At 55.8% G+C, this 27,870-nt stretch overlaps 3 protein-coding genes across 21 annotated transcripts in view; 2 read left to right on the forward strand and 1 right to left on the reverse strand.

Moving 5' to 3' along the window:
- WWP2 (WW domain containing E3 ubiquitin protein ligase 2) overlaps window positions 1-20,822 on the forward strand; it is a 37,602-nt gene extending 16,780 nt beyond the window's left edge. For all 10 annotated transcript variants that reach the window (XM_085551270.1, XM_015874245.3, XM_015874250.3 and 7 more), the window contains 18 exons: window positions 3,134-3,273; window positions 5,219-5,432; window positions 9,113-9,202; window positions 10,687-10,861; window positions 12,485-12,539; window positions 13,839-13,920; window positions 14,138-14,266; window positions 14,502-14,580; window positions 14,695-14,766; window positions 14,858-14,946; window positions 15,965-16,124; window positions 16,793-16,926; window positions 17,015-17,155; window positions 17,582-17,702; window positions 17,998-18,102; window positions 18,193-18,289; window positions 19,311-19,383; window positions 19,574-20,822. In XM_085551270.1, coding sequence (XP_085407396.1) covers window positions 3,134-3,273; window positions 5,219-5,432; window positions 9,113-9,202; window positions 10,687-10,861; window positions 12,485-12,539; window positions 13,839-13,920; window positions 14,138-14,266; window positions 14,502-14,580; window positions 14,695-14,766; window positions 14,858-14,946; window positions 15,965-16,124; window positions 16,793-16,926; window positions 17,015-17,155; window positions 17,582-17,702; window positions 17,998-18,102; window positions 18,193-18,289; window positions 19,311-19,383; window positions 19,574-19,673 — 2,056 coding nt within the window. In that variant the 3' untranslated portion in view covers window positions 19,674-20,822. The remainder of the gene's footprint in view (window positions 1-3,133; window positions 3,274-5,218; window positions 5,433-9,112; window positions 9,203-10,686; window positions 10,862-12,484; window positions 12,540-13,838; window positions 13,921-14,137; window positions 14,267-14,501; window positions 14,581-14,694; window positions 14,767-14,857; window positions 14,947-15,964; window positions 16,125-16,792; window positions 16,927-17,014; window positions 17,156-17,581; window positions 17,703-17,997; window positions 18,103-18,192; window positions 18,290-19,310; window positions 19,384-19,573) is intronic.
- A 993-nt stretch (window positions 20,823-21,815) lies between these two features.
- On the reverse strand, window positions 21,816-26,729 carry PSMD7 (proteasome 26S subunit, non-ATPase 7). The gene is made up of 7 exons (XM_015874308.2): window positions 26,586-26,729; window positions 25,886-25,977; window positions 24,525-24,617; window positions 23,801-23,898; window positions 23,473-23,553; window positions 23,006-23,097; window positions 21,816-22,301 (listed from the first exon to the last, which is right to left on the reverse strand). The coding sequence occupies exons 1-7, from the start codon at window positions 26,657-26,659 to the stop codon at window positions 21,863-21,865; spliced, it is 969 nt and encodes a 322-aa protein (XP_015729794.1). The 5' UTR covers window positions 26,660-26,729; the 3' UTR covers window positions 21,816-21,862.
- Window positions 26,624-27,870, forward strand: part of LOC146760598 (uncharacterized) — a 343,150-nt gene continuing 341,903 nt past the window's right edge. For all 10 annotated transcript variants that reach the window (XR_014947594.1, XR_014947593.1, XR_014947596.1 and 7 more), the window contains exon 1: window positions 26,624-26,905. Coding sequence is in view for 4 of the 10 variants with exons in the window: in XM_085551280.1 (XP_085407406.1) it covers window positions 26,624-26,905 (282 nt within the window). In the remaining 6 variants the exon portion in view is untranslated. The remainder of the gene's footprint in view (window positions 26,906-27,870) is intronic.

A 27,870-nucleotide genomic window follows, 5' to 3' on the forward strand; every position in this document is an offset into this window, starting at 1 on the left:
GCAGCCTGCACAGTAAGGGGCTCCATGAGTCCTGCAGGCTTCAGGTGTAGGAGCATGGCAAGGAGCTCTGTGTGCTTGGAGCTCCTCTGCTCCTCTTTATCTACCAGACACATACAAGAGAGGAGTGAAGGAGATAAGTGTTTCTAGCTCTAAAAATAAGTGACCCCATCCTTCAGTACAGTGCTTGTCTGGGGTCTGTGCCCTGCTCCTCTTGGTTCCTGCTATCTGGGTGTTAGCACCATCTCAGAGATGAGATGAGACTGTCCTGGCAAGAGCTGCTCTATGCAGCCATTCAGCAGCTCTCAGTTGGTGTTAGAGAGCCTGAAACAGAAGAACTGGTTGGGATGCTCAACCTGGAGACTGGGTGCTTCACGTTGTTTTCTGCCTGTGAGTGATTTCTGCTCTTGGTGTCCTCCTTACCTGTGAGCATGCAGGATGGGCGTGCTGAGTCCTGGCTGGTGCTTCTGAAAGGACCTCCAGAGACCTTCCTTGTGCCAGCCTGCAGTTGTTACAAATCAACTTGTAACATGGGAAACTTTATCACTAGTTTTTGCTTTGTTCTGGGCTCATCTGAATGTCAGATTGTTCATAACAACCTTCATTTTGGTGTAGCACTGCTGTATGGGGCAAAGCATGGCTGTGTGTACCCAACACAGAGGCAGCTGCCTTCCCCAGGTCCTTTGCACATGGGAATGCTGTTTGATGTCAGCTCTGTTTATATGCAGAGCAGTGTTTATTTTCATGGGCTTGGTGATCGATGCTGGCAAACTTGCTCGCAGGCAGGATGGAAAGAAAAGTTTCATTCTTTGCTCCTTGACTATTTCTACACTTGTCCCCCCAAGGGAAACTGCTTGCTCAGGGCTTCTCTTTCTTCTTCTGAGCAAATGTCATCTTGGGATTTGCTGCTAATCTTGGTGACGGGGTGTGAAATTCCACAGCGCTCTGCATGAAGAGAAAACAGCCCAGAGGCCCCTGGCTGAGGTTTGGTGCTATGGGTGCCCAGAGGGTTGCCATGATCCCCATTTGTTTTGTGGGGGCCTAAGAGGCCCCACATGACAGCATGTAATTGGAGCAGTCAGCTCTGGGCTCGGGCTGGTGGGCTGAGCTCTGTTGAGTGCTGCCCTCTGACTTTGCTGTCACCTGCTGCAAACAGCACAGACCCCAGTGATTCCTTTGGTGCACTGTGTGTTAACTTTTACTGTCTAATTGCATCCAAAGCCTCAATGGGCATGAGCAGCCCTGAGGACAAGCTGCCATGAGACCATGGAACATCTGGCTCCATGAGCCCCATTCCCCCTGGTGAGAGCCCCATTCTCTGACTGCTTCACAAAGCAGAGTGCTGGGTAATGAGGATAGACTGGGCTGGGATCACACTGATTGGGGTTTCAGAGCCAAGCACCGGTGTTTCTGACTGATGTGGAGTGACAGGTGCTCCTTCAGGTGCTGGTGCCTGTGGTGTCTCCATTCCCAGCACAACACATGACATGGTGGCTGCCTTCTCCCCATCTCTTGGGGACAGGGAGAATTCCTCTCCAGCTGCCATTTGCCATATTGCATTCTGGATGAGACCAGCTGGCACTTCAGTGGCTCCTGGCACCTTGTGTTTGGCTCATGGGGATGGAACCCATTCCTGCATTTCACACCTGGGCTGGAGGTGAGCATGGGTGATGTGCCCTGCGTCAGCCCATGCAGAAGGGCTCTGCCTTGGTGGCTGACACTGCTGCTGTGCCCGATCCTTTTGCCTTGGCCCAGGTTGGCTGCTGGAAGGGGATGGTGGGTCTTATGCTCACCACCAGGGCAGCGGGCTGTCCCTGCCTGCTCCATTCCGGTGATACTGCTGCCTGTTCCCATCTGTGCGCTGCTGTTTTTTCCCCCATTCCTATTTTAAGAGTTTGTTCCCAGTCTAGCTTCTGTCACGTGACCTGACCGGGTTTGTTTCCATGCATCTATTAAAAGACAATGCCCAGATGGGAGCGCTCGTAGGAGGGCTGGGCTGGGCGGCCCGCGGGCTAATTCAGGCCTGATAACCCTGTGCGGCCAGCTGGCAGCAGGGAAACATCCTGTTTTGGTCGTTAAAAAGTGCGGGCAGCTCTTAGCTCATCTGCAGCAAGAAGGGTAAGGACAGGACATTCATCCATCCATTGCTTCAACTAAGGATGGGCACAGAGATCTGGGTCCCGCAGCCCGGCTGGCTCTGAGCTGCTTTCTGCCTTCCCGTGTCTCTTCCTGGCCCCAGCCCTTCCTCTGCCTGGCGTCGCTGCGAGCTGCTCCCTGAGGAGCACGGGGAGGATCCAAGGGTTTGCTGGAGCTGGCGTGGGTGGCAGGAGCGATGCTGTGCCCTGCCCTTGCCAAGCTGCTGTCCCCTCCCAGCTCGGCCTGACCCTGGGAAGTGGGGACAGTTTGCAGGTTTTGCCCTTTTAAGGGGAGTAGTTGGCTGGAGCAAAGCAAGCCCTAAATGCTTGTGTCCTGGTGCTGTGGCTGTGAGCACTGTGCTGTTCTGGGCAGTGGTGGCCCCACTCTGCCTGTGCTCCCTGGGCCTTGAGGTGGGGAAAGAGGCTCTTCCCAGTGGTGCAGAGCTGTCACTGCTCCCAGTTATGGACTGAACACCGAGGGGTCTGTGTTGGAGCATTCCCTTGGTCAGCAGTTCTCTCGCCTTGATGTTTGTGCACAGTGAGGTGTCCTGCTGTTGAACATTCCCCTTCCCCTCACCAGACATCCCTGTGAGAAGCTGGACTCTGGCTGTGGTGGTTTCAGTGCTGACTTTCCCAGCTGTTCCTTCCTGGCATCATAGGCAGAAGCTTGCAGCTTCCCCACTTGTCTCTGCACTGGGCTCGTGGCTGCTCTGAGTGTTTCCTTGGGGGTCTCCTGGTGCAGGAGGCAGCGGTGTGTGATCATCTCTGGGCATGCAGGCAAGAGCTGCACTGGGAGTTGTCTCCTGTGGACTCTGACACTGGGGGTGGGATGCCAGGACCTGCGTGCTGGTTCGGAGAGCTGAGGTTCGGAGCAGGTATGTGCTGCTGTGTCCCAGCAAGTGGGCAGATGTCTGTGCCTGCGGAGCAGCAGCATGGAGTCAGGGCAAACAGGCTCTTACCCAGGCCCAGCTGTGCCTCACCTCCTGTTTCTTTCCCTGCAGGACACACCGCCTCACTGCTGGGGCCTCCAGGCAGGGTGTGAGCAACGGGGAGCAAAGTCCCAACACACGGAGCCGCCACCGGCAGCCGCCCAAGAGCCCGACAGCCACCAGCATGGCCAATGGCACTGCCAGCAGCACTGGTGAGCACAGCGGGGATCTGCTGCTGCTGCGGGCATGGGGTGGGCAGAGCTGGGGGTGCGGTCTGAGGGGGAAAGGAGTTTTCTACTGTGATTGAGGGTCCTGTAGTGCTGAGGGGTTTCTTCCCCATAAAGGAACTGTTGGTTTCACTTTGATAAGCTGGGCAGCTCCTTAAGGCTCACTGGTGGGACCTGTTCTGTTTCTCTAATGATTCCTTGGGCTCCTTTCTGTGAGAGCACAAACCCACCCCTCAGAAGGACACTCAGTCTCATGCCAGCAGTACTTTCAGGAAGAGTTTTCCTTGTCTTTTCATGGGCTTGTCCACTGGACCCGAGTGTGTGACTACAAAGCCATAACCAGCTCACCAGCTTTTCTCTGCTGCTGTGCTGGAGCTGCCCCGGGACAGTGGTAGGACAGTGCCTGGCACTGTGGGCTTTGCCGGGGTCCCATGTCCCTCATCCTGGGCAAGTACATGTTGCGGTGCTATAGGGTGGGAGGTGGCAGCAGGGTGGCATCACTACCACAGGCATTTCCTACTCCCCTGCACTGTTATTTTGCAGCAGTTCTGTCCTTTCTTTTGCTCTTGTCAGAGACCCGAAGGGAAAGCAGCGTGCTTTGTTTCAGACAGAATGAAATGCTGGGTTCAAGACAGGAGAACTTTTTTCTTTCCCATTACTTTGGAAAAAGTTGGAGCACTTAATTTCTATTTTGCCAAAATCCATTCTGGGAGGGAGGTGGGGGTGCAGAGGGCTGCATTGGGACGCAGCAGTTCAGCCTGCAGTCCCAGCTCGCCCCATTGCTGCCCAGCCCCTGCCCCGCTGTGACGCACCCGCAGGCACGGTGCTGTTCCTGGGCTCTGCTCGCTTCACAACGCGTTGTGCTGGCCCGGTCCCAGCCTTCCCAGTGTCTTTATGGCCGTGCCGTCCTTGTTGCTGTTCATCGTTCAGCAGTGTGCCAGCTGGGGCGTTACACCTCGGGATGGGAGGTGCTGCCGGGGGTGGTGCTGGGCGCTCTGTCACGCTCAGTTTGCCTCCAGAAGCCTTCCTCTTCCTCCCAGCTCCGTGTGTTCTTTTGACAATAGCTTGTGCAGTTTGGAAGCCAACTGCTGCAAGAACTTCCCAGTTACATTTGTAGCCAATAGCTGTAATTTCACCTGAGAACAAAAGGAAGTTGCTGTGTGGCATGCATTCTCCATGGTGTAGCTTAGCCCCAGCCCCACTCCTCATGGAGTCCTTATCAGTGGACTTTGAATCATCTTTTCCCATGTTCTGTCCAGGACTGGGATCAATGCAATTGCAGTGCAGTCACCCGAGTCACATTCCCTCAGAACTGTTTGAAGCTCCTCAGTCTTTGCAAGACTTGCCAGCAGTGAACACCTGACTCCTGTGTGATGTTTACTACAAAACCTGGCCTTGCAGCTTTTTGCATTTCTGAATTCTAACTCGTGGAGCTCTACCTGCATCCCTCTGTTCTGTTTTGAATTCTTTAATCTGTGGCTGTGGCAAAAGTTATCCTCTGCTGTGCTGCTGAGCTCTGACAAGTTTCATTCTTTTGGTCTGCATTTTCCTCCGGATCAGTTTTTGTTGTGGTTTTCCCTTGCTCAGTCCCTTCCTCTGTCCACAAATGCAGTGGAACCAGCACCACTCAGCTCCCAGCAGTGCCTGTTGTGGGGATGCTGCAAGGCAGCCTTGCCCCTGAGCTCCTCGCTTCTGGCATCTACATCAGGCCTGCAACACATCTGCAGGCAGCAGAAGGGATGCTGAGCACAAATGCAATTGTCTGCTTTTTTCTCAAGAGGAAAGATGGAGGCAGGGGCTCTGTGGACCTGGCCTGGAACCGTGTGCTCCCTGTCGCCACCACCACCACCGTGGTTGTGAGGCTGCTCCAGGGTGGTGGAACAGCCAGTGCTGCTCTTGGTGCTAATATCTCTCCCCTCTGCCTTCCCAGTGAACGGTGATGTGGTGGGAACTGTGGATGTGGAAGAAGAAAGGCCGGCTGCGGGGACTGCCGTGCAGGCTGCAGACACATCGAGCACAGCTGATGGTTCTGTTGCTGCATCCACCCTTTCTGCCCTGCCTGGCTCCACAGAAGCCGAGGAGGCAGCACCCAGCACCCCGCAGGCACGGACAGCAGTGCAGGCTCAGGACTCTCTGCCCCCTGGGTAAGCAGTTCTCGCTGCTCTTGTTCCCTGATGGAGCAGCATGGCTGAGTGCCCTGGGGGTACTTGAGGAGGGAGGCACAGCCCTGGAGGCAGTGAGAGAGCTGCTGGGACACTGCTTTGTGCTGCAAGAGGGGATGGGTGTTGGAAGGCTGGGGCCATGCAGCAGGGCTCAACAGCGATGACCTTCCTGCTCAGCAGAGCTCATGGCATGGGAAGCCCTGCAAGGGGCCGTGAGCACAGCCTGGGAAGGGAGCCTAGAGCAGAGAGGGGTGCTGCTGGGAGTGCAGAAGCATCCAAGAAGACCTGCTGTCTCTGTCTGGTTCTGCTGAATGGGGATCTGTGTCTCCCATCCCTGACACAGCTTGTCTCCTGTTCAGCCAGAGCAGGGTCTGTCTGTGTTGGACTGCTCTCTCCTCCTTTGGGCCAGGACTCTGATCTGTATCCATTGTGGGGCCCTGGGGAAATGAACAGTGAATCACATCTTTGCTATTAGTGGCCTTCCAAGGCTGGTGCCTGGAGCAGTGAAGTCCTCAGAGATCCTGTGGCTGTTCAAAGGTTCGGTGGGAAGATCATGAGAGAGAGAGAGTGTGGATCTGCAGGGAGCTCCCTCTAAAAGGGAGGCATGGATATCAAAGAGTGGAATATGACAGAAATGGACATTGTGGGGAGCTGAGAGGGATCCTCCCACAGCTTCTATGTCTAGTGCTACAGCGGATTGAACAGGGATGTGAGCAGCCCCATGGTGCATCAGTGTTTGGAGCCGGGTAGGGCCTCTCCTGGGTCCTGGGGTCATTACTGGGAGAGAGAGAGAGGGTCGTCCTTGGGATGGTGAAGCCCAGTCCTGTGCTGTGCCAGCCCTGTGGTGCTGAGGGAATGCCTGGGGCTTGGGTTCCTCTCTGGCTGCTTTGTGTCCTGCTGGGAAGGAGTGGGACTGTGGCCTGGGGCAAGCCTGAGCCCCATCCTCCACCTTTCCTACACCTTTGCTCTGGAGTGTGAATGCAGAGTTGGAGGATGGGGGAGGGTCTTGCAGTGCCTCATATTCGTATGAAGGAGCTGTTTATTTTCCTCTGGCTAAGCCGATGCCTGGAAGGTCAGGGTCTTGCTGATGTGTCAGTCACAGGTAATTAGGGTTAACGGCTCAGTGTGCCTTTATGTGGGGTGTGTGAGGGTTACTGTTCTCAGGCCTGGGCGCTTCCTGTTTCCAGGCAGCTGGAAAAGTCCAGGGCTCTGAAAAAGGTCTTTATTCCAACCCATGCCCCTCCTGTGCTTACCAGGCAAATGGGAGCTCTCCTCCCCACCTCTGCCTGCCTGAGGTGCAGAGATGTGGATGCTCCTCCCCAGGGTGTGGAGGGGGGCCTTAATTTCCCTCCCTACTTCTCACCACAGGGTTTGTAGTGGAAGAGGAGAGCAGCAGCATCGTGCATGCATTGTCTGAGCCGTGGCAGCTGCTTGGCTCCTTAGGTGAGGTCTGAGTGTTGAGGTGCTCCCAGGTGATCCAGTGTAGAGCACAGGATCTGGCTGGGCTGTGAGCCCTGTGTGAGGGTGGCTGGGGGCTGCTGCCTCTGTGAAGCAGGGATTGCAGAAATGTCTGTGGCCTTGAGAATGGCATAAGTGAGCTCTGGGGGATCTCTGGAGACCCAGTGTGGTGAAGCCGCCTCTGGCTGTCTCACTGCACTGGAGGATTGCCGTGATTCATGGTTTGGGGCCCAGCATGGGATGAGGATGCAGCTGACTTGCGGGAGACATTGGTGCCCCAGGCAGAAGGCACACAAACCAAACCAGGCTGTTTTGGCACTGTGTAGTCCTCACCAGCCCTGGCACTCACTAGGTCTCTTGCAGGGCTGCTGGGAGCCATCGCGTCACTGTCCTTAAGAAGCCACCAGAAGGCTGCCTGCTCCCTGGGCTCCTCTGAGCATCCCCTTCCATCCTGGGAGCAGGGAGGGTGCTCACGTTGTGCGGGGCAGGAGCAGCTCTAAGCCCATCCGTCCTTGCTGGCTGGGCTGCGTGTGGAGTTCCAGCCTGCTGGGTTCACGTGGGGATCAGAGAACTCCCCCTGAACATCTGTACCAGATGTGCTGAGCACAAAGGCAGCATACAACTGGCGGTCTGTTTGGGGCTGGAGGGTGCTGGAAGGAGTCCTGAATCATTCCAGCCCCAGCTGTGTGTGGAGCCCTCCCTCGCCCCTGGCTGCTGAAGAGCGGCTGTGCTGCAGGAGTAGCCCAGAGCCTCAGTGTGGGGTCCTGGGCCTCCTGTCGGGGTGCCCATGGGACAGCAGGGCCATGAGAGCCACTGGCCCCGCATCTGGTTCCTATCAGCAGTGATCCCACGCGGGGACAGGCGCTCGCTGCCATTCTGTGCACACAGCCCCGTCTGCGTGCACAAAGAGCTGCATTATGTGCCTGGCAGCAGGCACGCTGCTGTGGTTTCTTACATAAGGAAGGTGTTCTGTTTGGACTGCAGGGACCCCTTCCCCGCAGCCACCCCTTGCTGCTCCTGCTGCAGTGCGGGTGCATGTGCTGCTCACTGGGGCTGAGGGCTCCCAGCCCTTCTCAGAGCGGTGGCACAGCTTGCCATGCATGGACCTGCAGTTATGGTGCATGTGGCTCTGGATTTATGTCTCACCCTGGGGGCTTGGGGACAGTGTGAGTGCTGCAGATGATGGGCACTGCAGCTTGGAGCACCTTTGCAGAGCGCTGTGTGGGCCTGCCAGCCCGCATCCGTTCAGCTGCCAGCACAACAGAAGTGAGTAGGTTAATTTCCCAGGGCTTTTAGTGGTGATTAATTGAGGCTGAAGATTGAATTGGGAGAGAGACCTGTGGGAGCAGAAGTGTGGCAGGAGAACACTTGATCTGTCAGCAGCTGTGTGCTGCAGAGTAAGAGCTGACAAAGCGTGGTGCTGCACAGAGGCTCTGTGTTTGCCAGAGTGTAAACTTCCATGAATGAATGAATGGAGGTGAGGAATGGCTGCAGTGCTGCGCAGGACTGGGCCACCCCATAGCACTGGGTTCCCTGGGGGACTGCATCCTCATGGTGTCTGGCAGCAGTAGGGCTGCCAGGGGAAACACAATCCCAGCCCAAACTTGAAGGTTCTACTTTAAAAATGTATGAAAAGAAACGAAATAAAAACACACAGGACGTAAAACTGTACCTGAGTGAAGTGACTGGCTCTTACTCTCTGCAGGAACTCACGGGTCTATGCTCCCAATGACAGCTGTGGTCAGCACGCAGCCTGCTGCAGCACCTCTGCCCTGCTCTGTATGTAGTGAGCCAAAAAGCTGCCATGTGGACCTGCTGTCGTACTGTGCTTTAAAGAAACCTCAAACTAATGTAGCTAAGCAGGGCAAGGAGACAGGTTACAACTCACCAGATGCAACTCTCTGATAAGTTGATTATTAATTACTATTGGCCCACTGGTCCCTTGGGAGCCCTTATGGGCTGTTACATTGTTTGGGTAGTGCTGGGTCCCTGATGCTCATTCTGTCTGAGCCCCTCAGCATGGCCCTGGCTTAGCACAGTGTCCTCAATGTCTCCTGCTGGAGCTGCTCTGCCCAGTGCTGGAGTTGTGTGGTGCAGGCATGGACAGCAGCAGGCTCTGGTTGCTGCCAGGATTTGGACTCTGCCCTGCTGGGGTTTGTGCTCACTGCTTGTCTGTATGTACCAACTGTTATTGTTTCTTTCAGGTGGGAGCAGCGGGAGCTGCCAAATGGTAGAGTCTACTATGTAGACCACAACAACAAGACCACCACATGGGAACGGCCGCTCCCGCCAGGGTAAGGGCCTTGGGGCAGGTTTGGGGTATGGGGAGGTGGGAGGGCTGAGCTCCGGGTGAGCGTGCACACTGTGTGCCCCAAGCCTGGAGCTGAGCTGCATCTGCTCAGAGGGGCCTCTGTTCTTGCTGCCCTGGGGTTTGCTTGTTCTCACACATAGAATTCTGCACAGCTCTGTGAAACCTGCAGGAAAATCTCTGCAGAAGTTGTGTTTGGGGGGAGGTCATCCTTTCGTCTGCAGGATTACACACCCCTCAGGTCCTGTGCATTTTCCAGAAGCTTGTTGAGTTCTCACCTCCTCTCTGTTCCCCAGAAATAGAGAAGTCAGTACAGCCAAGCTGCTGTTCTCTGGGCTGGGTTAGCTCACTGCTGGAAGGAGTGTGGTGCTTCACAGCCAGCATAGCAGCAAGTGTGAAATACAAACCAGTCCTAGGAGCTGTGGGTCCCCATGCTCCCATGCTGCCCTCCCTGCCACTTGCTGGTCCTCCAGCAGCTTAAAAGCTGCCTGGTGTTCAGAGAGGGTCAGTTCCCAGGAAAAGACAGGTTTGGGAGGGCCCCAGGTGTGCTTCCTCCCTTCTATCCTGGAATCACAGTCACAGCATAATTGGATCGGAAGGGGCCTCACAGCTCCCACAGTCCTACCCTGTGGTGTGGACTCAGTGCCCCCACCAGCTCAGACTGCCCAGGGCCCCATTAATGGCCTTGAACACCTCAGGGGATGGGTGCCCACAGCTCTCTGGGCAGCTTGTGCCAGTGCAGGTGTTTGCTTGTGCCTCACCTCTGCCTTCCTGGAAACACACGTACTGCATCACAGTTGTGGTGCCCGGCAGCACTGCCTCACTTCACTTGGAGCAAAGCTGCCCCAGGTCCCAGTGGGTTTCTATATGCCCTTGTAGCAGGACTCACCTTGTACTGAGGAACCCTTTCAGCATGAACTTGGTTGTGCTGGAGCTGCAAATGGAGCCCCTGCTCTGGAGGGTAGTGCTTAATCTTGGGAGAGTCTGTTCCCAGAGAGTGAGTGTGGGGGGTCAGCCGTGCTGTCAGTGTGAGAGGAGAAATCAGTCCCCAGAGGGGACCTCAGCCCCAGCAGCACTCAGTATTCCTCCCTTGGAGGCTGCTTTTCTCACCTGTGTTTCTGGAAGGTACTGATCCCATGGAGCGTTTCTGAGCCCCTGTGCCTTCATGCGGTGGTAGCACTGAGTAGCTGTATGGTGTGTGAGCTGAGCATGGGGTGCAATCTGGGCCTGTGCTGGTTGTCGCTGCTGTCCTTTGCTGCTGCAGTGCTCTCAGCAGCGTGGTGCCATGTGCTGGGGGCTGAGCAGCAGCAGCAGTGCTGGAGGAGGTTGGACAGTGGTGTTCACCAGTAGGGTGTGGAATCCCTTGGAGAAGGGGTCATCCGGCTCTAAGAGCAGTGAAACAGGGCTGCACGTGCCCAGGGAGCCCTTTTCCCAATGGCAGGTTGTAACATCTTCCCATGCTGCTTCCAGGTGGGAGAAGCGCGTGGACCCCAGAGGCCGCTACTACTACGTGGACCACAACACCCGCACCACCACGTGGCAGCGCCCCACGGCTGAGTACGTCCGCAACTACGAGCAGTGGCAGTCCCAGCGCAGCCAGCTGCAGGGAGCCATGCAGCAGTTCAGCCAAAGATTCCTGTACCAGGTGAGAGCTGGGGCTGGGTGGCAGCAGGGGGCAGTGGCGGGGTGTCTGTGACACGGGCATTGCTGCCCACACAGCTGGGTGGGCCCCATAGAGGGAGCTGCACTCCTGTGGCCCCGTGCTCTGTGGGTAGGGGCAGAGGAGGGGGCTCAGGCTGAGGCTCGCTGTGATCTGCCACTGGCTTCCCTGCCAGGCACCTTGGAGCCACTCCAGCGCAGCGCAACTCACTCTGGCTGTATTCTGTGAAGTGCAGAGGGAGGGACTCGCACTCCAAATTTAGCCTGATGAAACGATTGTACTTCTCATTTGGAGCTTTGTGCTGCCAGCAGCGATGGCTCCTGCTCTGTCTTCCTCTCCACTGGGACCCTGTGCTTTCTTTGCCCTCTTAGCAGTGCAGAGCCCCCTCTGGGCTGTTCTGCAGTAGGGTCCCTCCACAACACACTGCATGGGAGCAGCACTGCGTGTGCTGAGGGCTCTCCTGGCACGGGGCTGTTCTCAGGCACTGCAGGTCATAGAGCTGCTGATCGCCGACTCCCCGGGGCTGTGCTGAGCTCTTGTTTCTCTGCTCTGTTTGTTTGAATTGGTTATTTTTAAGTCACAGTGAGGTGACAGCCCTGGACGTTCCTCAGCTACTTCTCTGGGCAGGGAGCAACCCGAGGCCTCTCCTGTGCTCATCTCCTGTGCAAGAGGAAAAGCCAAGAGATGTGGGTTGCTCCAACCCCAGAGCATCCCTAGGGTGCTGGGCAGGACCGGCACCCATTCTGGGTGGGCAGGGGACACCGACACCCCCAGTGGTGGCTGCGCCCCATCCCCATGGGGGTGGGCTGGGATGCCAGTCCCTCTCTTGAGGCTGGGTTTGAAAGGCCTTTTCTGTTACAACCCCGAAGTCACCTCCAGACTCCTTCTGCCTTGAATCACCGGCTGCCGGGGCTGCGCCTCCATCCCTGGAGCTGTGGGCTAATGCAAACCAGGGCGCAGTGCCCGGAGCACCCCCTGGTTCAGGCTGGGTGAGGCCGCCCGCCCTGCACAAGAAAGGTGCTTTGTGCAGCCCCGACCTGCTGGGGGGGGAAGGGGGGGCCGGGAGCCGCCTGTCTGCGCAGCCATGAATGTGCCCTCAGTGCGAGCGCATCCCAGCCCCGCGCGCTGCCCAGGAGGAGGAGGGGGGTGCGGGCCCCGCCAGGAAGCGCTGGGCGTGGACAGGGCTTGTGGGAATGATTTCATTGGAAAGGCCTGCGATATTTTTTCCCTCTTGTGTGTGGTTCTTGGAGGAGGCTGGAGGTGTATCTGCTGGGAGCCGCTGGGCCAGCGGGAGCGGAGCGGCCGTGCACATCTGGAGCTGCGATGACACGGTCCCGCTGCTCCCTGTGCTGCCCCCGAACTCTCTTTAGGTTGTGCTTTTTTTTTCCCCCCTTTTTTTTCTGATCACCCCCTGCGTGTGCAGTTATTTTCTTTTGTTTGGTTTGGTTGGTTTTTTTGGATTTTTTTTTTTTTTTTAGTACTCTGGGAGCTGTGGGCCAATGGGAGGCGAGTGGGAAGCAGGGCTGTGGGCTCCCCTCCGTCTGCACCCCACTGCTCCTCCTGGCCTGGCCCTGCTTCTTACTTTGTGTTTTGCCCTCTCATCTCCAGCCGTCCGGCGCTCCATCCGACAATGATCCTCTCGGCCCCCTTCCTCCTGGCTGGGGTAAGTACAGAGCCCCAAACCTGCCTGTGCCCTGCCCTGCTGCTTTCAAGATGCTCCATGCATCTGCGCGTCCATCCTGTGTCAGTGAGTGCCCCATCTGGGGACACAGCGCACCCCACGCTCTGCTTTGCGCAGGGCTGTTTGCCCACGGTTCGCTCCATCTCTGATTTGAAATCCAGCTTTTTTCCCATTTTTTTCCGCCTTTTTTCTCTTTTCCTGGAGAAGTTCCCAGCTCTCTCTCTCAGCTACTGAATGCAGAAGTGTTTGTGGTTGTTCTTTGGACTGGGGCAGAGAACAGGGATCCAACTCCTTGCTCGGCCCCAGAGCCCTTGAGCTCTGCCTGCTGCCACGCAGTGCCCCTGGGTGCCCTGTCCCTGGGCACAACAGGATGGCAGCCCTGTCCCTAAGTCCCAAGTGCTGCTGCTGTCCTTGTGCCACATCCAGAGTGTGGGGGGACCTCAGTGTACCTGAGCTGGTGAGGGCTGGCAATTGGAGCAGAAAGGGTCTGGTGACATGGAGGTGGCATTAATGGGAGCTGAGAAGTGCAAGGATGTTTTAAAGGACCCAAGTGCCATCTGTAGTGTGCAGAGGACACCTATCCTGAGGGGGGCATCTCTGCGGGAGGGTGCTGTGGTGTGGGGGGCTGCCCTACCCCTGTGCCTGCACTTGGGCAGATGGATGGAGACCCTGGGGCAGCTGGAGCCATGAGCAGAAGTGCTGGAGCTGCCTCATCACCACGGCTGGCATGTCTGTGGGGTTGGGGGCAGGAATGTCCCGTCACCATGTTCCCTCCCACACCCTGAGAGTGAGCAGCGGGGGATAGGGAGGAGGCAGGGAGTGCGTGCAGAGCGTCCCTCCCAGCATGGAGTGGGACTATGCTGGGGGCACATGTGGTGATGGGGGCACAGCAAGCAGAGCAGTGGGCAGCAGTGCTGCTGGTGTGACCAGTGTGTTCGTTTTATGGCTGCGCTCAGCAGCGAGGGGGCTGTGTGTGTGTGTGTGTGTGTGTGCAGGCAGCGGGGCTGCAAAAAAGCATCCTTGGGGTCATGCCCCCAGCAGGGTGCCCCTGGGGTCCCCAGCACACTGAGCCTTCTCCAGAGGCACTGCAGCTTCTGCACATGGAAAAAACAATGTAATTTTTAAAGTAATTATTTTCATTTTTGATTCTTCCTTTTCCAAATGCACTGTGGCAGAGCAGGTGGGGTGGGGGTTCTGACAAACACTGGGAGGGGAGGGCTGAGCCTGGGACACTGGTGCCTGCTGCGCTCCAGCTATCGCTCTTCCTCTGTTTCCTCCTAGAAAAGAGACAGGACAACGCGCGGGTGTATTACGTGAACCACAACACGCGGACCACGCAGTGGGAAGACCCTCGCACTCAGGGGTAGGAGCCCATGGGAAGAGCGGGGGTGATGCTTGTGGTGGGGCACCAAGCACTGAAAAGTGGTTGTGAGGGTGCTGAGCCACATAGACTGGGGAGTCGGAAGGGAAAACATGGTGCTGGAGGTGCCAAAATCCAAGGCAGTCTCCAGGGAGAGCAACACAAAGCAGGGAGAGACGCCCCTCAGGTGGCAACATGGTGACCCCATCTCTGCCTACAGGATGATCCAGGAGCCACCCCTGCCTCCTGGCTGGGAGATGAAATACACCAACGAGGGCGTGCGCTACTTCGTGGACCACAATACACGCACCACCACCTTCAAGGACCCACGGCCAGGATTTGAGTCTGGGTACGTGCTTAGGGCTGGGCTGGGGTCACTCACAGCTCATCTGCCTGCGTGGTCACAGTGCAGGGTGGGCAAAGTGGGCTTTGTGGCAGAGGCACTGAGCATTGGGTGTGGGTGAGTGTAGGGCCTTGCACTGTGTAGAGAAGAGCTCCCTGCATGTAGTGGGGGGCAGCTCCCACCTGTGGACATGGCAGCACATGCTGGGCCGTGCCCTGAGCCCCTGCTGGACCTTTTGCAGGAGCAAGCAGGGTGGGTCACCAGGTGCTTATGATCGGAGCTTTCGCTGGAAGTACCACCAATTCCGCTTCCTCTGCCACGTGAGTAGTGCAGCTGAGGGCTGCTGAGCCTGCAGGGCTGGGGGTGCTCATGGGTGCGCTGGTGATGTGGGACTGCCATGCCAGCCCATACAGCCTCGTGTCTGTGCCTTGCAGTCAAATGCCTTGCCCAGCCATGTGAAGATCAGTGTTTCCCGGCAGACTCTCTTTGAGGACTCCTTTCAGCAGGTGAGGGGGTGTAGGGCTGGCAGAGCCCTGGGTGGCACAAGGCTGTCCCCCTTTGAGCATCCCACAGTGATGTGCTCCTTGCCCCCTGTAGATCATGAACATGAAGCCCTACGACCTGCGGCGCCGCCTCTACATCATCATGCGTGGTGAGGAGGGCCTGGACTATGGCGGCATTGCCAGGTGAGTGTGGGGCCACGTGTCTGCTGTGGGGCTGGGTGAGCCCCCCATGGCATGAAGCCTTCTGGTAACAGGGCTCAGGGTTCCTGGCCCTCTTCCAGTGCCTGCTCAGGGAGAGGAGGTGAGAACAGTGTGAGTTCTGGGAAGGCATTATTGCACTCCCTGATCCCTTGTACAGGGAGGGCTGGGGGTCCAGCAGCCCTCAGTGCGCTGTGATGGGCTGAGCTGCCTCCTCTCCCTCCAGGACAGGCACTGGTGTTTCTTCTTGAGACGGGCGGTGTGTGCCAGGGCAAATGTGGTGCTGCTGGCTTCCACCATCTACCCAGTGGATGGTGCCATGTGGCACTCTGCTGTGCCTCCAGCTGGAGGGACTGTCTGTTGTCCCCTGGCCATCCTGCCTTGGGTGTAAGGCTTAGTGGTGGGCTTGCACTGCCTCTTCTGCCCCAGAACCCGTGCTGCAGTGTGCTCCCCACCTCCTCCTTCCCAGTGATGCTGCTGCTGGCTGTGGGCAGGGCTCCTGCTGCCTGTGTCTCTCTGTGTCCTGCCAGTGGTTTTACCCTATGGTAGGTTACGTCATGCTGTTCTACCACAGGGTAGAACCACGGACGGGATGCCGGGGCTGCCTCTGCGTCCGAGGACTGCCAGTGGTGGGGGAGCAGAGTGAGGGCTGCGCCTGTTCTGCACTGCTTTGAGTGGGAAACTGGGGGGGGGGGGGAGAGGGTTGTGGAGAAGGATAGCTGGTGTTTGTGGGCACTGTACATGTGTGCACAGGCACATGTGCACGTGTTTGACAGGCTGGTTTTTCCTTACTGATGTCTTCAGAGGCACTTTGCGGCTGGGTCCTGGGCTGCACAATACTCTCAGCAGGGCTCAGTGCCTGCCCTGCACCCCAAGGAGCTGGGCACTGTCTGTGCAGCCATGTTTCATGGGCACAGGGCTGTCCCCACTGCTGGGACAAAGCCTCCCATAGCAGACCCAGGTGCTGATGTCTGCTCACCACTTTTCCCTTCCTCTTGCCCAGGGAGTGGTTCTTCCTCCTGTCCCACGAGGTGCTCAACCCCATGTACTGCCTCTTCGAGTATGCCGGCAAGAACAACTACTGCCTGCAGATCAACCCCGCCTCCTCCATCAACCCTGACCACCTCACCTACTTCCGTTTCATCGGACGCTTCATCGCCATGGTAAGAGCCCGGGGCCGGGGAGCCCTGCTTGGCATAGTCACCTTTTCTGAGCACTTTCTTGCTCAGTGTGTGCCCAGAGGAAGAGTGGCCATAGCAGCATGAGGTGACGTGTTGCAGGGCTGGGGCTGGCCATGAGGCTGGGGTCACAGTTTCCTGGGGCTGTGCCTCCAGGCTATTGGCTGCCACCCGGTGCTATCAGCTCTGCAGCCCTGGGGCTGTTTTTAGCCCCAGCAGTGTGAGGTTTTCCAGCTGCCCCTGCCTGGCTCCTCCTGTTGTTCTCACCCTCCCCAGGGCCTGGTGGGCAAAGGGCTGCAGTGGTACCAGATGGGGCAGGGTCTGCCCAAAATGCTGCGCCCTGCCCTGCCCCACGCCTTGCAGGATCCCAATAAAACTCCAGACTATTACTCACCGCTGGGCTGTTCTAGACAAGCGTCTGCATTATTTTTGGCTGCCTTTGCCTTGGGGCTCCTGGAAGCCAGGGATTCAGGGAAGCCACGGCAGAACTCTGTTTAAACAAGTGCTCTTAATAGAGCTGCGACGGGAGATGGAGATGCAGTGGAATTCATGGTGGGGAGGGGAAGGGGTTGCGAGCCCCGTGCTGTGGGTCCAGCCGTGGTCTGCAAGGAGCCCATCCTGGTCCCTCTGATCCCCATCTCCGCACCCTTTAGGCTCTGTACCACGGGAAGTTCATTGACACCGGCTTCACGCTGCCCTTCTACAAGCGGATGCTGAACAAGCGGCCCACACTGAAGGACCTGGAATCCATTGATCCAGAGTTCTACAACTCCATCATCTGGACCAAGTGAGTGCCTTGCACTCGGGGATGGTGGGGAGGGAGGGTGGGTGCAGTGCTCCCCCTGTGACCTCTCACATCCCGGTGCCCTCTGCAGGGAGAACAGCCTGGAGGAGTGCGGCCTGGAGCTCTACTTCATCCAGGACATGGAGATCCTGGGCAAGGTGACCACCCATGAGCTGAAGGAGGGCGGTGAGAGCATCCGGGTGACAGAGGAGAACAAGGAGGAGTACATCATGTGAGTCTGGTCCTGATGCCACATTGGGCACTTGGCTTCAGGGCAGCACTGGGTGGGAGCGTGGGGCTGGGGATGTGGCCCCTCCTTGGCTACGTGGCTTTGAGAAGCCCGAGCTGGCGCAGCACTGCACTGCAGTCTGGCTGCCTGTGGTCTGGGCGGCTGCCAGGGCTCTCAGGGAAGAGGAGAGGGGAGAGAGGGTGCAACTCCTTGCCTCGCCCCATGCTGCTCACTGGCTTGTGTATTGCGGGGCTGCTGGGGCCACTGTGGTGCTGCTGGTGATTCCCTGATGGCGACTGCTCAATAATCAGAGCCCACTTCTGCTTGTGGGCTGTGGGAAGCAGTGGGAGGGAATCGTGGAATCCTGAAGGGTGAAAGATGGTGAGGAGAGCCCCGGTGCCACCCACGGACTCCTACCTGCCTTTGCAGGCTGCTGACAGACTGGAGGTTCACTCGGGGTGTGGAGGAGCAAACCAAGGCATTCCTGGATGGCTTCAACGAAGTGGTGCCACTCGAGTGGCTGCGGTACTTTGATGAGAAGGAGCTGGAGGTGAGCGGGCCCTGCCCCAGGCCGGCCATTGTGGTGCCCATGGGGTGTCTGAGCTCTGCTCAGCCTCGATCTCTTGATTTCACCTATTGGTTCAGAGATGTGCCCACCCAAGGCAGCAGGGGCTGCAGGGCTGCCTGTTGGGTCTCTTGGTGAGAACTTCTCATCGGAGGTGCAGAATTCCCTTGTACGCTTTTGTTGCTCAAGCTCATGCCTTGCACAGCCCCAAAAGACTCAGTGCTGTGATGTGTGAACACGGGGCTGTATTTCCATCCCCCTGACTGTCCTCCATCCCCAGCTGATGCTGTGCGGCATGCAGGAGATCGACATGAACGACTGGCAGAAGAACACCATCTACCGGCACTACACCAAGAACAGCAAACAGATCCAGTGGTTCTGGCAGGTGAGCCCCAGAGCCTTCATGTGCCACACTCAGGGCTGGGCGCTGCCTGAGGCTGTGGGGTGATGGGGATCCTCCTCCCTGTGCTTGCAGGTGGTGAAGGAGATGGACAATGAGAAGAGGATCCGCCTGCTGCAGTTTGTGACGGGGACGTGCCGTCTGCCTGTCGGGGGCTTCGCGGAGCTCATCGGTGTGTGACCACGCTAAGGTTGGGTGGGGAGGGGGATGATGGCCATGCCTGGCTTTGGTTGCTGGGGCCAAGTGTTCACATTCCCATTGTAGCAGGGCAGTGATACAGCTGCAGTGACATCTGAATAAGGCAGTGTGGTTGGTGCTGTGCTAAGACAAATTCCTTGGGCGTTAGCTGTGCCACTGCAGTTAACTTTGTCAGCCCAGTTTGTAGCCTCATTTTGAATGAGATTTTAGTGGGTTTTTTTGGGGCATCTTCATGGTAATGGTGACGGAGCACTGGAACAGGTTGCTCTGAGAGCTTGTAGTCTCCTTCTATGGAGATATTCAAGACCTGTCTGGATGCTGCCTGTGTGACCTATTGTGGGTAACCTGCTTTAGCAGGGTGTTGGACTGTATGATCCCTTGAGGTCCCTTCCAACCCCTGTGACTCTGTGTTTCTGTTTATTTAATTTTAATTTTTTGTGCTATGAAACCCCTTTTTTGGAAAACCATATTGTGGCATGACTCTGTGCCTGCCCTTTAATTTGCTGCTTTTTGGGGCCCCTAGCAGCCTGCCCAGTGTCTTCCTGGAACTGATGTGTACCAGCTAACTTAACCCGTTCGGTTATCCTTACTGCCATATCAGCCTTTTTCCAGCCCCCTGAAGCCTGTCCAGGGCCATTTGTTAAAAGCAGCCTCAGTGACTCAGACCTCCTGAGCCAGGTCCCTGCAGCGTGCAGGCAGACTGCTGGGTCCTGTGGCTCCACAGATGTGTGTTTCAGCACTCACTGCTGAACCACCTGCCTTGCACTCGGTGCTGTGTCACTGCGTGCTCTGGAAAACACTGTTCTGCTTTTCCTTTGGATACTCATCCTCTCTGTAGAGGGCTCAGAACAAGCTTTGAGTACAGCTCTGGGTTTGTTGCCCCCACGTGCTGTAGGATCATAGGGCTGAGTCACTCTGCTGGCTGTAGGGCCAGGTCAGAGTTCTTTTTCAGCTCCTGATCATGTAATGAGATCGGTTCTGCTCACCATTAACAGGCAGCAACGGGCCTCAGAAATTCTGCATCGATAAAGTTGGCAAAGAGACGTGGCTGCCTCGGAGCCATACATGGTGAGTGGCTGCTGTGTGGGGCACATGGTGGTGTCCCTGTGGGGCTGCGTGGGGCTCTGGCTGCCCGTACGCCTTTCTCCCTTGGGATGGAGCTGCTGGGGAGACCTGTGGGAGGGGAACCCTGTGGTGGGGAGCAGGGTGGCAGCAGTACTGGGCTCCCTGCCCTGCTCACAGCGCCCTGTCTCACCAGCTTTAACCGCTTGGATCTGCCTCCCTACAAGAGCTACGAACAGCTGAAGGAGAAGCTGCTGTATGCCATTGAGGAGACAGAAGGCTTTGGCCAGGAGTGATGGAGCCCTGCTGCTCTCTCAGCAGCTCCGGCGGTGCTCATAGCACTGCTGCCTGTGGGATGGTGCGGGCGGTGCTGATTCTGTTCTTATTCCTGTATGAGGTCTGCACTCACAGCTCCGGGGAAGCATCCACGTGTCCCTCCCAACCCAAACTGAAGTTGGGATGGGGAAGTGGGGGTGAAATCCCGTCCCTGCTCAGCCTGGGGCTGAGGAAGGGCCAAGCCCAGCCTCGTGCACACAGTGTGCACCACAGCTCCCGTCCCCTCGCTGGGATGCTGGGGGGATGTGGGTCCTGCATGGGGCTTTGGGCTGCGCTCCCTGTCCCAGCGGCTGCTCCATGTTAGTGGGGTTGTCCCTGTTTGTGGGAAATCACTGTGCACCTGGAAATGGACACAAACAGCTTCTGACTGATGCGCTGAAGCCAAACCCCAGTTGTTATTCAGTTTGTTTTGCCCCTCTCCCTGTAGCAGTACCCAGCCCTTCCCCCTGTGACACATGCCACCAATGGACTCCAGCCCTGACTTAACGAGCCAGGCTGGGGCTTTTCCCAGACTTAGATGTGAGATCTGGTTTAGGTGTAGGCTATTCCCCTCTAATTTTTTCAGCCTTCCTGTGGCGTTTCAGTAGATACATTGAGGATGAGAAGGGGCTCTTGCGCTGCCTCAGGTGCTCATAAAGGTATGTGTCTGGCCCCTATCCTGCTCCCAGCAAAGTACTGGGGTGCAGGCAGGGCTGGGCCTGGCACCAAGCTCCACCCTGCTACTGTGTTCTGAGTTGCCAGCGTGCAGTGCAGCCCTGTGCTGTTTGGTATTTAAAGCACGTGCTGGGAGCTGGTGCTCTGCAGCTTGTGTGAGGCTCTACCACCCCCATCCTGTGCTGTGCCAGGGCCTTCCAGAACTGTGATAAGGGCAGGATCAGGCCCTGCCTGTGGCCCTGTTGTAGCCAGGGTGAAGGGCCGTGGTGTCCTGGCAGTGGTTCTAGGACAGGGCCTTGGTGAGCAAGCGTTGGTGTGTGTATATCTGTACATAAATGAAATCGTGGATACAAAGCTCTGCAATAGCTTCTGACTGGTGACCGGAGCGTTTTGTACTGCACCATTCTGCCTCAGTGATGCCGATTTCTTGTGCAATAAAAGACAAGCAGCTGCCATGGTGCGTCCCTGGCTGGTGTCACAGTGCAGGGACAGCCCCCTGCCCCCCCCAGTGGATGAGGCTGGAGGTTGGGGTACCCTCCATGCCCCTATTTCAGGAGCAGGGACAGCTCTGCTCAGAGCTGTGGCCACTAGGTTGGTTTCTATGAATACATACATACATTCCATCTGTTTTTCTGTGCACACACGGAGGCGCCTTCCTTGCATTGGGGGTCTGGCTGGGTACAGCGGCTGTCTGCCTCCCCCAGCCTGTAATCATGCTTAGTTAAAAATGGCTCTGGGCTGGCTGGCTGGCCGTGGTTCTGTGGCTGCATGCCCGCAGCTGGGTGCCATGATGAACATGTCCCCTGTAATTAGTGGGCTGCAGCCAGGGCGGGAGGGGTGGGTATGGCTGGCACAGCACAGTGGCACCACCCTCACGGGGATGCGGTGCCACTGGGGCTTGGATGCTGTCATGCTGTGTGTGGTGCTGGGACACAATGCTGACAGCTGTGAGGCAGCAATGGAAATCAGGCACATGAGCACAGCATCCCTGGGAATTGCAGCTCTTGGTTTTTTAAAAAAAAAGCAAAAATCCAGCAGCAGAACTAAAGAAGGCTGCTATTCACAGCACCAGGGGCCAGCCAGCACCCCATAATTTTGCCATCGCTTTGCTTTTCAGCAGCACTTGCGATGGGTTATTATTTCTTTAACAGACTGTACTTGTGCCAGTATGGCACAGCCCACTCCCGAAATTCATTTGCTATGGGCCGGGCTGCATTGCTGTCTGTCAGCCCCAGGCACTGACACAGCCCAGCCCACCCTGGATGTATCCATACACCACATACAGCCAGACCACAGCACCCAGTCACAGCAACTCGCTCCTTGTGGCAGCTTCTGCCACTTTGAGTCCATTTGTACAGCCATGTCATAACAAATGCAGTGAGATTAAAAGCAGCCAAAGCCCAGAGCACTTATCACTACAAAGGAAAAGAACCCAGCAGCAAAGTGACTTAGTTTACAAGATTTTTTTAATTTACAAATAAAAAAACTACACATTTTACTTTTTCTCTTTTTTCTCCTCTTTCTTGACATCGCTCTTCTCCTTGTCTTTCTCCTTCTCATCTTTCCTCTCCTTTTTACTCTCTTCTTTTTCCTGTCCTTCCTTCTTCTCTGCATCCCTATTGGCAATCTTGTTATTGATGAGGTTGTGCAGGGCAACCACTGAGCGGATAAGAGAAGCCAGGTAAACAACCACCATCTGGTCATTGGTCTTCAGGTAAAAGGCCTTGACAAATTCCTGCAGGTTGACGTCCGGTAGCAGGTTGAAGACATCCTGAAGGTGGTAAATGATCTGGTGATTGATGGGGAGCTTGCCCATGGCTACTTTCTCGAGGTAGCTCCTGATGTCCAGAAGCTTGGAGTTCAGTCCCTTCAAGCCATGGACCTGATTTGTGATCCGCTGGGACAGGGTGCCCACCGTGGTGTCCTTGATGTCTCTGAAACATGCGTAACAAAGATTCCACATTAGAATGTTTGCTGTGTACTCATCAACAAGCTGTGCAAGCTGTGTGTATTCACTAAGAGGTCTTCCCTGTTTAGAAAGAACGGCAGTCGCAAGAAGGGGTGAAGCACAACTAAGCAGAACACTTGAAGTCAAAGAATGAGATCAAACTGATTTACATTACAAAGTGTGTCTAAAATAGGTCGTTGTATGCTTTTGTGCAGAAATGCTACCTCTGGAATAGTAGTAATGATGTTAGGGGATAGAAAGAAAGAAGCCAACGGGATTCCCAGCAGGTGAAAAGGCTGTGCAGCATGGATGGGGTGACTGCTCTTTTCCTGGCTGGCAAGCTTTGCCAGTTTGTCAGCTGCAGCTCCAGCAGCTGTGCTCCCACTCAGTCCTGCTCTGCAATGTATGCAGGGGCTGAGATGGTTCCAAACCATGATATTCCAAAGCTTTGAAACTATGACAGTGTAGCTATCATTATTCTATGGAGATTCAGTGGGCAGTTACACTTTTCACTAGCAATGACTGAACGTGCCAAGTAGGACTGCTAAGGGAACACACTTTTAGCACATAAGCAACATGTTTCACAAGCCCTGCATTTCCTCCAGGGAGCTGGCACTGGGAGATGCCAGATGGACCACGTTCCCTGCTGTGCAAGTCTCACAAGAAAGCTCTCATCTTAAAGGTGTTTACCGTAACAAGTGTTCAACACCAACTTCCTCTGCCTCCTCCGCTCCGATCTCACTAGTCACGTGCTCAAACGTCTTGGAGGTTGGAGTGCCATCCTTTGAGGTGCACAAACACAAAGAGACAGGGTTAGGCAGTGTGCACAGCTGACTACAGGTACAAAGAGACAGAGTGGCCAGTACAGATGGCTCACCCTCAAACAGAGGGGAGATGTGAATAGTGCCAAAGTGTGTAAGATGGACTGAGTCTTGTTTGCATGACAGAATCAGGAAGAGGCAATGGGACAAATTAGGGCAAAACAGTATTGGGACTGAAGCATACAGGCCCTCACCAGTGAATGCAACATCACCTCTGCAGAGGGCAGATGAGTGCCATGGGATGTATATCTTTGTGAACATACAGGCATCCTAACACTCATCTTTCAATGGAAACCCTTTCCCTAGGAAGGCACAGAAAAACCTTTAAGTGCTCACATCGTGAACTTCTTCAACTGAAATATAAGCTTCTGTGGGCAGTCCCAGGTCCTTTGGTTTCACATCAATAATCACCAACACCTTATGGAAAAAACAAAACAAACATAGAATACTAGGTTTTATTCAAGGACCCAAACAAAATACCTTCATGTTATACAGGCTGTGCAGAGCTGTTAACTCTGAGCACTGAAATAAGACATCTACAGCTGTTTAAAATACTTTGCAGTGAGTTTTTAAACAAGTTGTATCAACCATTACAAAGGTAGGGGCCAAAGATTCCCGGGTCCAGCATTTAGAGAAAGAAAAGCAAACAAAGCACAGTACTTACAGAGTTTGGACAGTATCTTTTCATCAGTTCATTGATAGCAATGTCATTCTTGTGCAGTTTAGGGCCTGTGTGGTACCAACCAACTATTCTTTCTCTAGCTGAGCAAAACCAGAAAGGATTCTAAATCAGAATTGTGTAGCAAGACAAAAACAAAAGTATTTGGGTGGGGACTGAATTAGCAAAGGAGCAATCTGATGCTTGTGGAAGATGAATGTAAGGCAGGGGAAAATGAATCAGAGGAGGCAAGACAATGACAGGCCAGCAATGAGAAAATACAGAAATAACTGTACTCCAAGGCTCTTAATTAAATGGGACTATTCCATATAATGCAGAAATTCAGGTAACAGCGATCTGTCAACTTGCAACTTCAACTGCAACCCTTTTTTGCAGGGTAAATCTGCACAGAAGTTATAGAAGAGAAACAAATGTAACTCTTTAGAAACAGCAGCATGTTTGAAATCGATCTAACTCTGAAGATACACAGCTGTCAGGAAATTAATAAGGTATTAATAAGGCACGAATGAATGCGTTAAGAACACAAACTACTTGCACAAATTAATCCATGGAAAACCACTACCAAAAGTGAAGCCGCATAAGGAATTATCATGGAGAGGCTTCTTACCTGGACACATCACTTCCTACTTAGCTATGAATGCACGTTCACAGGTGGACAAAGTAAAGTTTCTGGGTGTGTATCCATGACTGCAAAGCAACCTAAACTTACCGTTGACCTTCTTAAACATTCCATACATGTTCTCCAGATAGTCATGGTCTAGAAACCACACGGTATCATCCTTGTCGTCCTCATCAAAAGGTACTGCAAGTAAAACGTCAATATTTAAGGAACCAATTTTGTGACTAAAAGCATTTATAGAAACCCGTGTTTTATGACAGCTCTTAATTGGTTTCAACTGCTCTGCAATGTTACACAGCAAAGAGAAAACTACAGTGCAATTCTTCCTCCTAATTGCCAACAGTTTTAAAGCTGAGGAATAAAATGCAAAGCGTTCTGGAAGTTATCCTCGGTGGCCAACATCAAAGCGTCAGAGGGAAAGTCTCCCTTACACAACAGTAAGTGCACGGTATGAACACACATTTGATATGATAAACAGGATCCCAGCAGACTTTGCAGTTTGTTGATCAACAAAGAGCAAAAAGGAGCTTTCACCATAGGATGCATTTCATCAACGCTTTTACTGCCTGGTAGAACATAAAGAGGCACTCCAGGGAAGGAGCGGTTACCCCGGAGTAAAGGCAGTTATTTTATCAGTTGCACACAGGGACACACTGCTGGTTCTGAGAACAGACGGCTCTCAGCATTTTGATTTACAGCAATATTACAGCTTCAAAGTTGAAAGGCCGTCAGTAGTACCAAAAAAACCCACCCCAAAGCTCTTCTCAACTTAAAGGGAAAAAAAGATCCTCCAAAATTGGCAAAGAAAACCAGAAAAAAGTCATCCCATGGGAGAACTCCTTTCAACTGGGAAACTCCATAAATAAACAGAGAAACGTCTGCTTTGTCACTAGGGAGGAAATGATGTAACTAACACAAACGGGACAGTGAGAGCCGTGCATCCAAAAATTCCTTGTGATATCACATGGGAGTATGTAAGAGGAAATGGTTTCAAAGCCAACATGCTTAAAGGAAGAAGGAGCGCTTCAACTGGACTGAATCTGAGGGTGCCATGTTTCCATAAGCAGTAACAGCCACACGAGCACTGAGGTGTCCCACAAGCTGAGACATGAAGCGCTCAGCAGACGTCAGCACGTCCAATGCAGCAAAACATTCAGCAGTGCTTCGAGAAGTTTACACCTGCTGCTGGAGCTCGGCACATTGCACAACGCTGCAGGGAGGCTGGGGAGCAAAACAGGCTCCAATGGGGCACTTGTGTTTCACTGAGTCATAAAATGATGGGGGCTGGAAGAGAGCTCAGGAGATGGCCCAACCCAACCCCTCCTAAAGCAGAGCTTCTCTAGACTCTGATACAGGCTGATCTGTACAACAGGAGGATGTGTAACCCGGTGGGGCGGCTTAGGGACCAAACTTAGAGCACAGCCTTTAAATTATGTTGTAACCCAGCTCACCTGCAAAGCTGTTGGACACATCCAGGATCTTCTTCTGCCAGGAGCCCAGCAGCACGCCCACCACGCGCTTCTGGTTCCCAACCTTTCCTATTCTGAAGGGAAAAGGCCGTCAGTGCCCGCAGCGCAGCCCTGTACACACACACACACACGGCCCCGCACAGCCGGGCAGAAGAGAAGCAGGGTCACTGCGACTGCGGGTTGTTGCTTTTCTCTTACAGAGGTACCCGGTGCCCTCGGGACCCACCCTCGTTCTGCAGCGGCGCTGGGCGCGTGGCACGGCGCTGATGAGGGCAGTGCAATGCAATGCAATGCAATGCAATGCAAACTGGGGATACACGCAGCCCCTTCGGCCCGTTCCCGCAGGAGCGGCCGTCCATCAGCACAGCAGCTCTTTGCTCCTCGGCCCCGCTCTGCAGCTGATGCTCACCCCGCACCGTGCTCCATCCCCCCCCGCCCGCAGCTCCCCGCTCCGTCAGGCCCATGGCGGTTCCGCTGCCGCCCGTTGGGCCGTTTTCCTCCTCCCGATGCCGCCCCCCCGTACCCCGCTCCATTCCCCGCTCCCTCCTCCTCTCGGTCTCCACCCGAGCGACTCCCCGGCCCGGCCCGGCCCGGTCCGACCCCCCCCACCCCGCGGTCCGTCTCTGCGCGGCGCGGCCCGGGCCCGTGACTCAGCGCCGCGTCCCCGCCGTCCGGGTCCCACCTGTTGAAGTGATCGACGACGCTGAGCAGCACTAAGGGATGCACCACCACGCGGTCCACCGCCAGCTCCGGCATGGCGCCCCCCGCCCGGCCCGCTCCGGCCCCGCTCCGCCGTCAGCCCCGCGTCCCAGTCCCGCCGCAGGCCGCTCCCCGCCGCCAGGCCCCGCTCCCAGCCTGCCCCGCGGCGGGGCGGGGCCGGGCCGCCATCTTGAAAAGGTCGTTGTGGGCGGGGCCCGCTCGGAGCGGACGCCGCCATCTTGGGGAGGTGCGAGACCGGCGGGCGGGCGCCATCTTGGGGAAGTGACCTCGCTGCAGCGTGAGGTGAGGGGCGGGACCGGGGGGAGGGAGCGGGGCGGGGCGAGGGGTCCGTGTTGGGGCGGCTCTGAGGGGGGATGTGAGGGGGGATGTGAGGGAGCTGGGGGGGCTTTAGGGCCGTTTCTTGGCGGTGCGGTCGCGGAGCGCTTCGGCCGCGCGGACTCGTGGCGGCGCCGCGTGAAATGGCGGGAGCGGCGTGAGGTGCGACGGGCTCCGGGCCCGCCCAGAGCAGCTGCTTTATTGGGACCCATCGGAGCTGCCAGGCGGGAGCTGCCCGCAGTGTGTTATGTTGTGTTGTATTGTGTTGTGTTGTGTCATGCCGTGCCGTGCCGTGCTGTGCCGTGCCGTGCCGGCCGTTTCCCGCTGCTGGAGGACCGTTCGTGCCCGTCCCGGTGCCGCCTCGCGGTGCAGCGCCCGCCGCAGGTCGGCACGGCCTCGTGTCAGCTCCGCCCCGAGCAAAGTTCGGCCGCACGTTGGACGCTGAGGAAGCGCCTGAAGGCGGCTCTGATCAACGATCAACACGCTGATCTACACGCTGTGCACACGCGCTTATATTGGCCGCGTTTCCCCGCTCTGCCCATGTGGCACCATTACGGGTTAGGCCCCGTTCAGAGTTAGGCCCTGCTCAGGGTTAGGCCCCGCTCTGTGCATCCCGTGCTGCCGTTCCCCGTCCCTCAGCCCCACGCTCCCCCTGGTGGCCCCGCTCTGTCGTTACGCTCCCGCTGTTGAGCTCGATGCTGTCGGTGCGGAATCGCGGCCCGGTTCCTTCCAGCAGAGGGAGAGCTGTGACCGCGGAACTCAACCCGCCGTCCTTCCTGCAGCGTGTTTTATCAATAGACGTCTAAAACTCAATGTTCAAATTAACTAGTTCAATAAGTAATTTAGCCCATTGATTTTTGGGCATATCCTAAGTGCCATTACAAGCTACGGATATTTTAAATGCCATTACCTAATAAAAGGTGCTTAAAACA

Source organism: Coturnix japonica, chromosome 6 (genome assembly GCF_054131305.1).
Source record: "Coturnix japonica strain WE chromosome 6, WE-NBRP24, whole genome shotgun sequence".
Lineage (NCBI taxonomy): Eukaryota > Metazoa > Chordata > Aves > Galliformes > Phasianidae > Coturnix > Coturnix japonica.

Excerpts from the sequence above, each read along its gene's own strand:
- PSMD7 (XM_015874308.2), bottom strand. The coding sequence starts at position 26,659 with ATGCCGGAGCTGGCGGTGGACCGCGTGGTGGTGCATCCCTTAGTGCTG. Across the intron at positions 23,899-24,524 it reads AATGTTTAAGAAGGTCAACG|CTAGAGAAAGAATAGTTGGT; the intron begins GTAAGTTTAGGT and ends GGTTTTGCTCAG. Across the intron at positions 22,302-23,005 it reads GGTGTTGAACACTTGTTACG|AGACATCAAGGACACCACGG; the intron begins GTAAACACCTTT and ends CGCATGTTTCAG.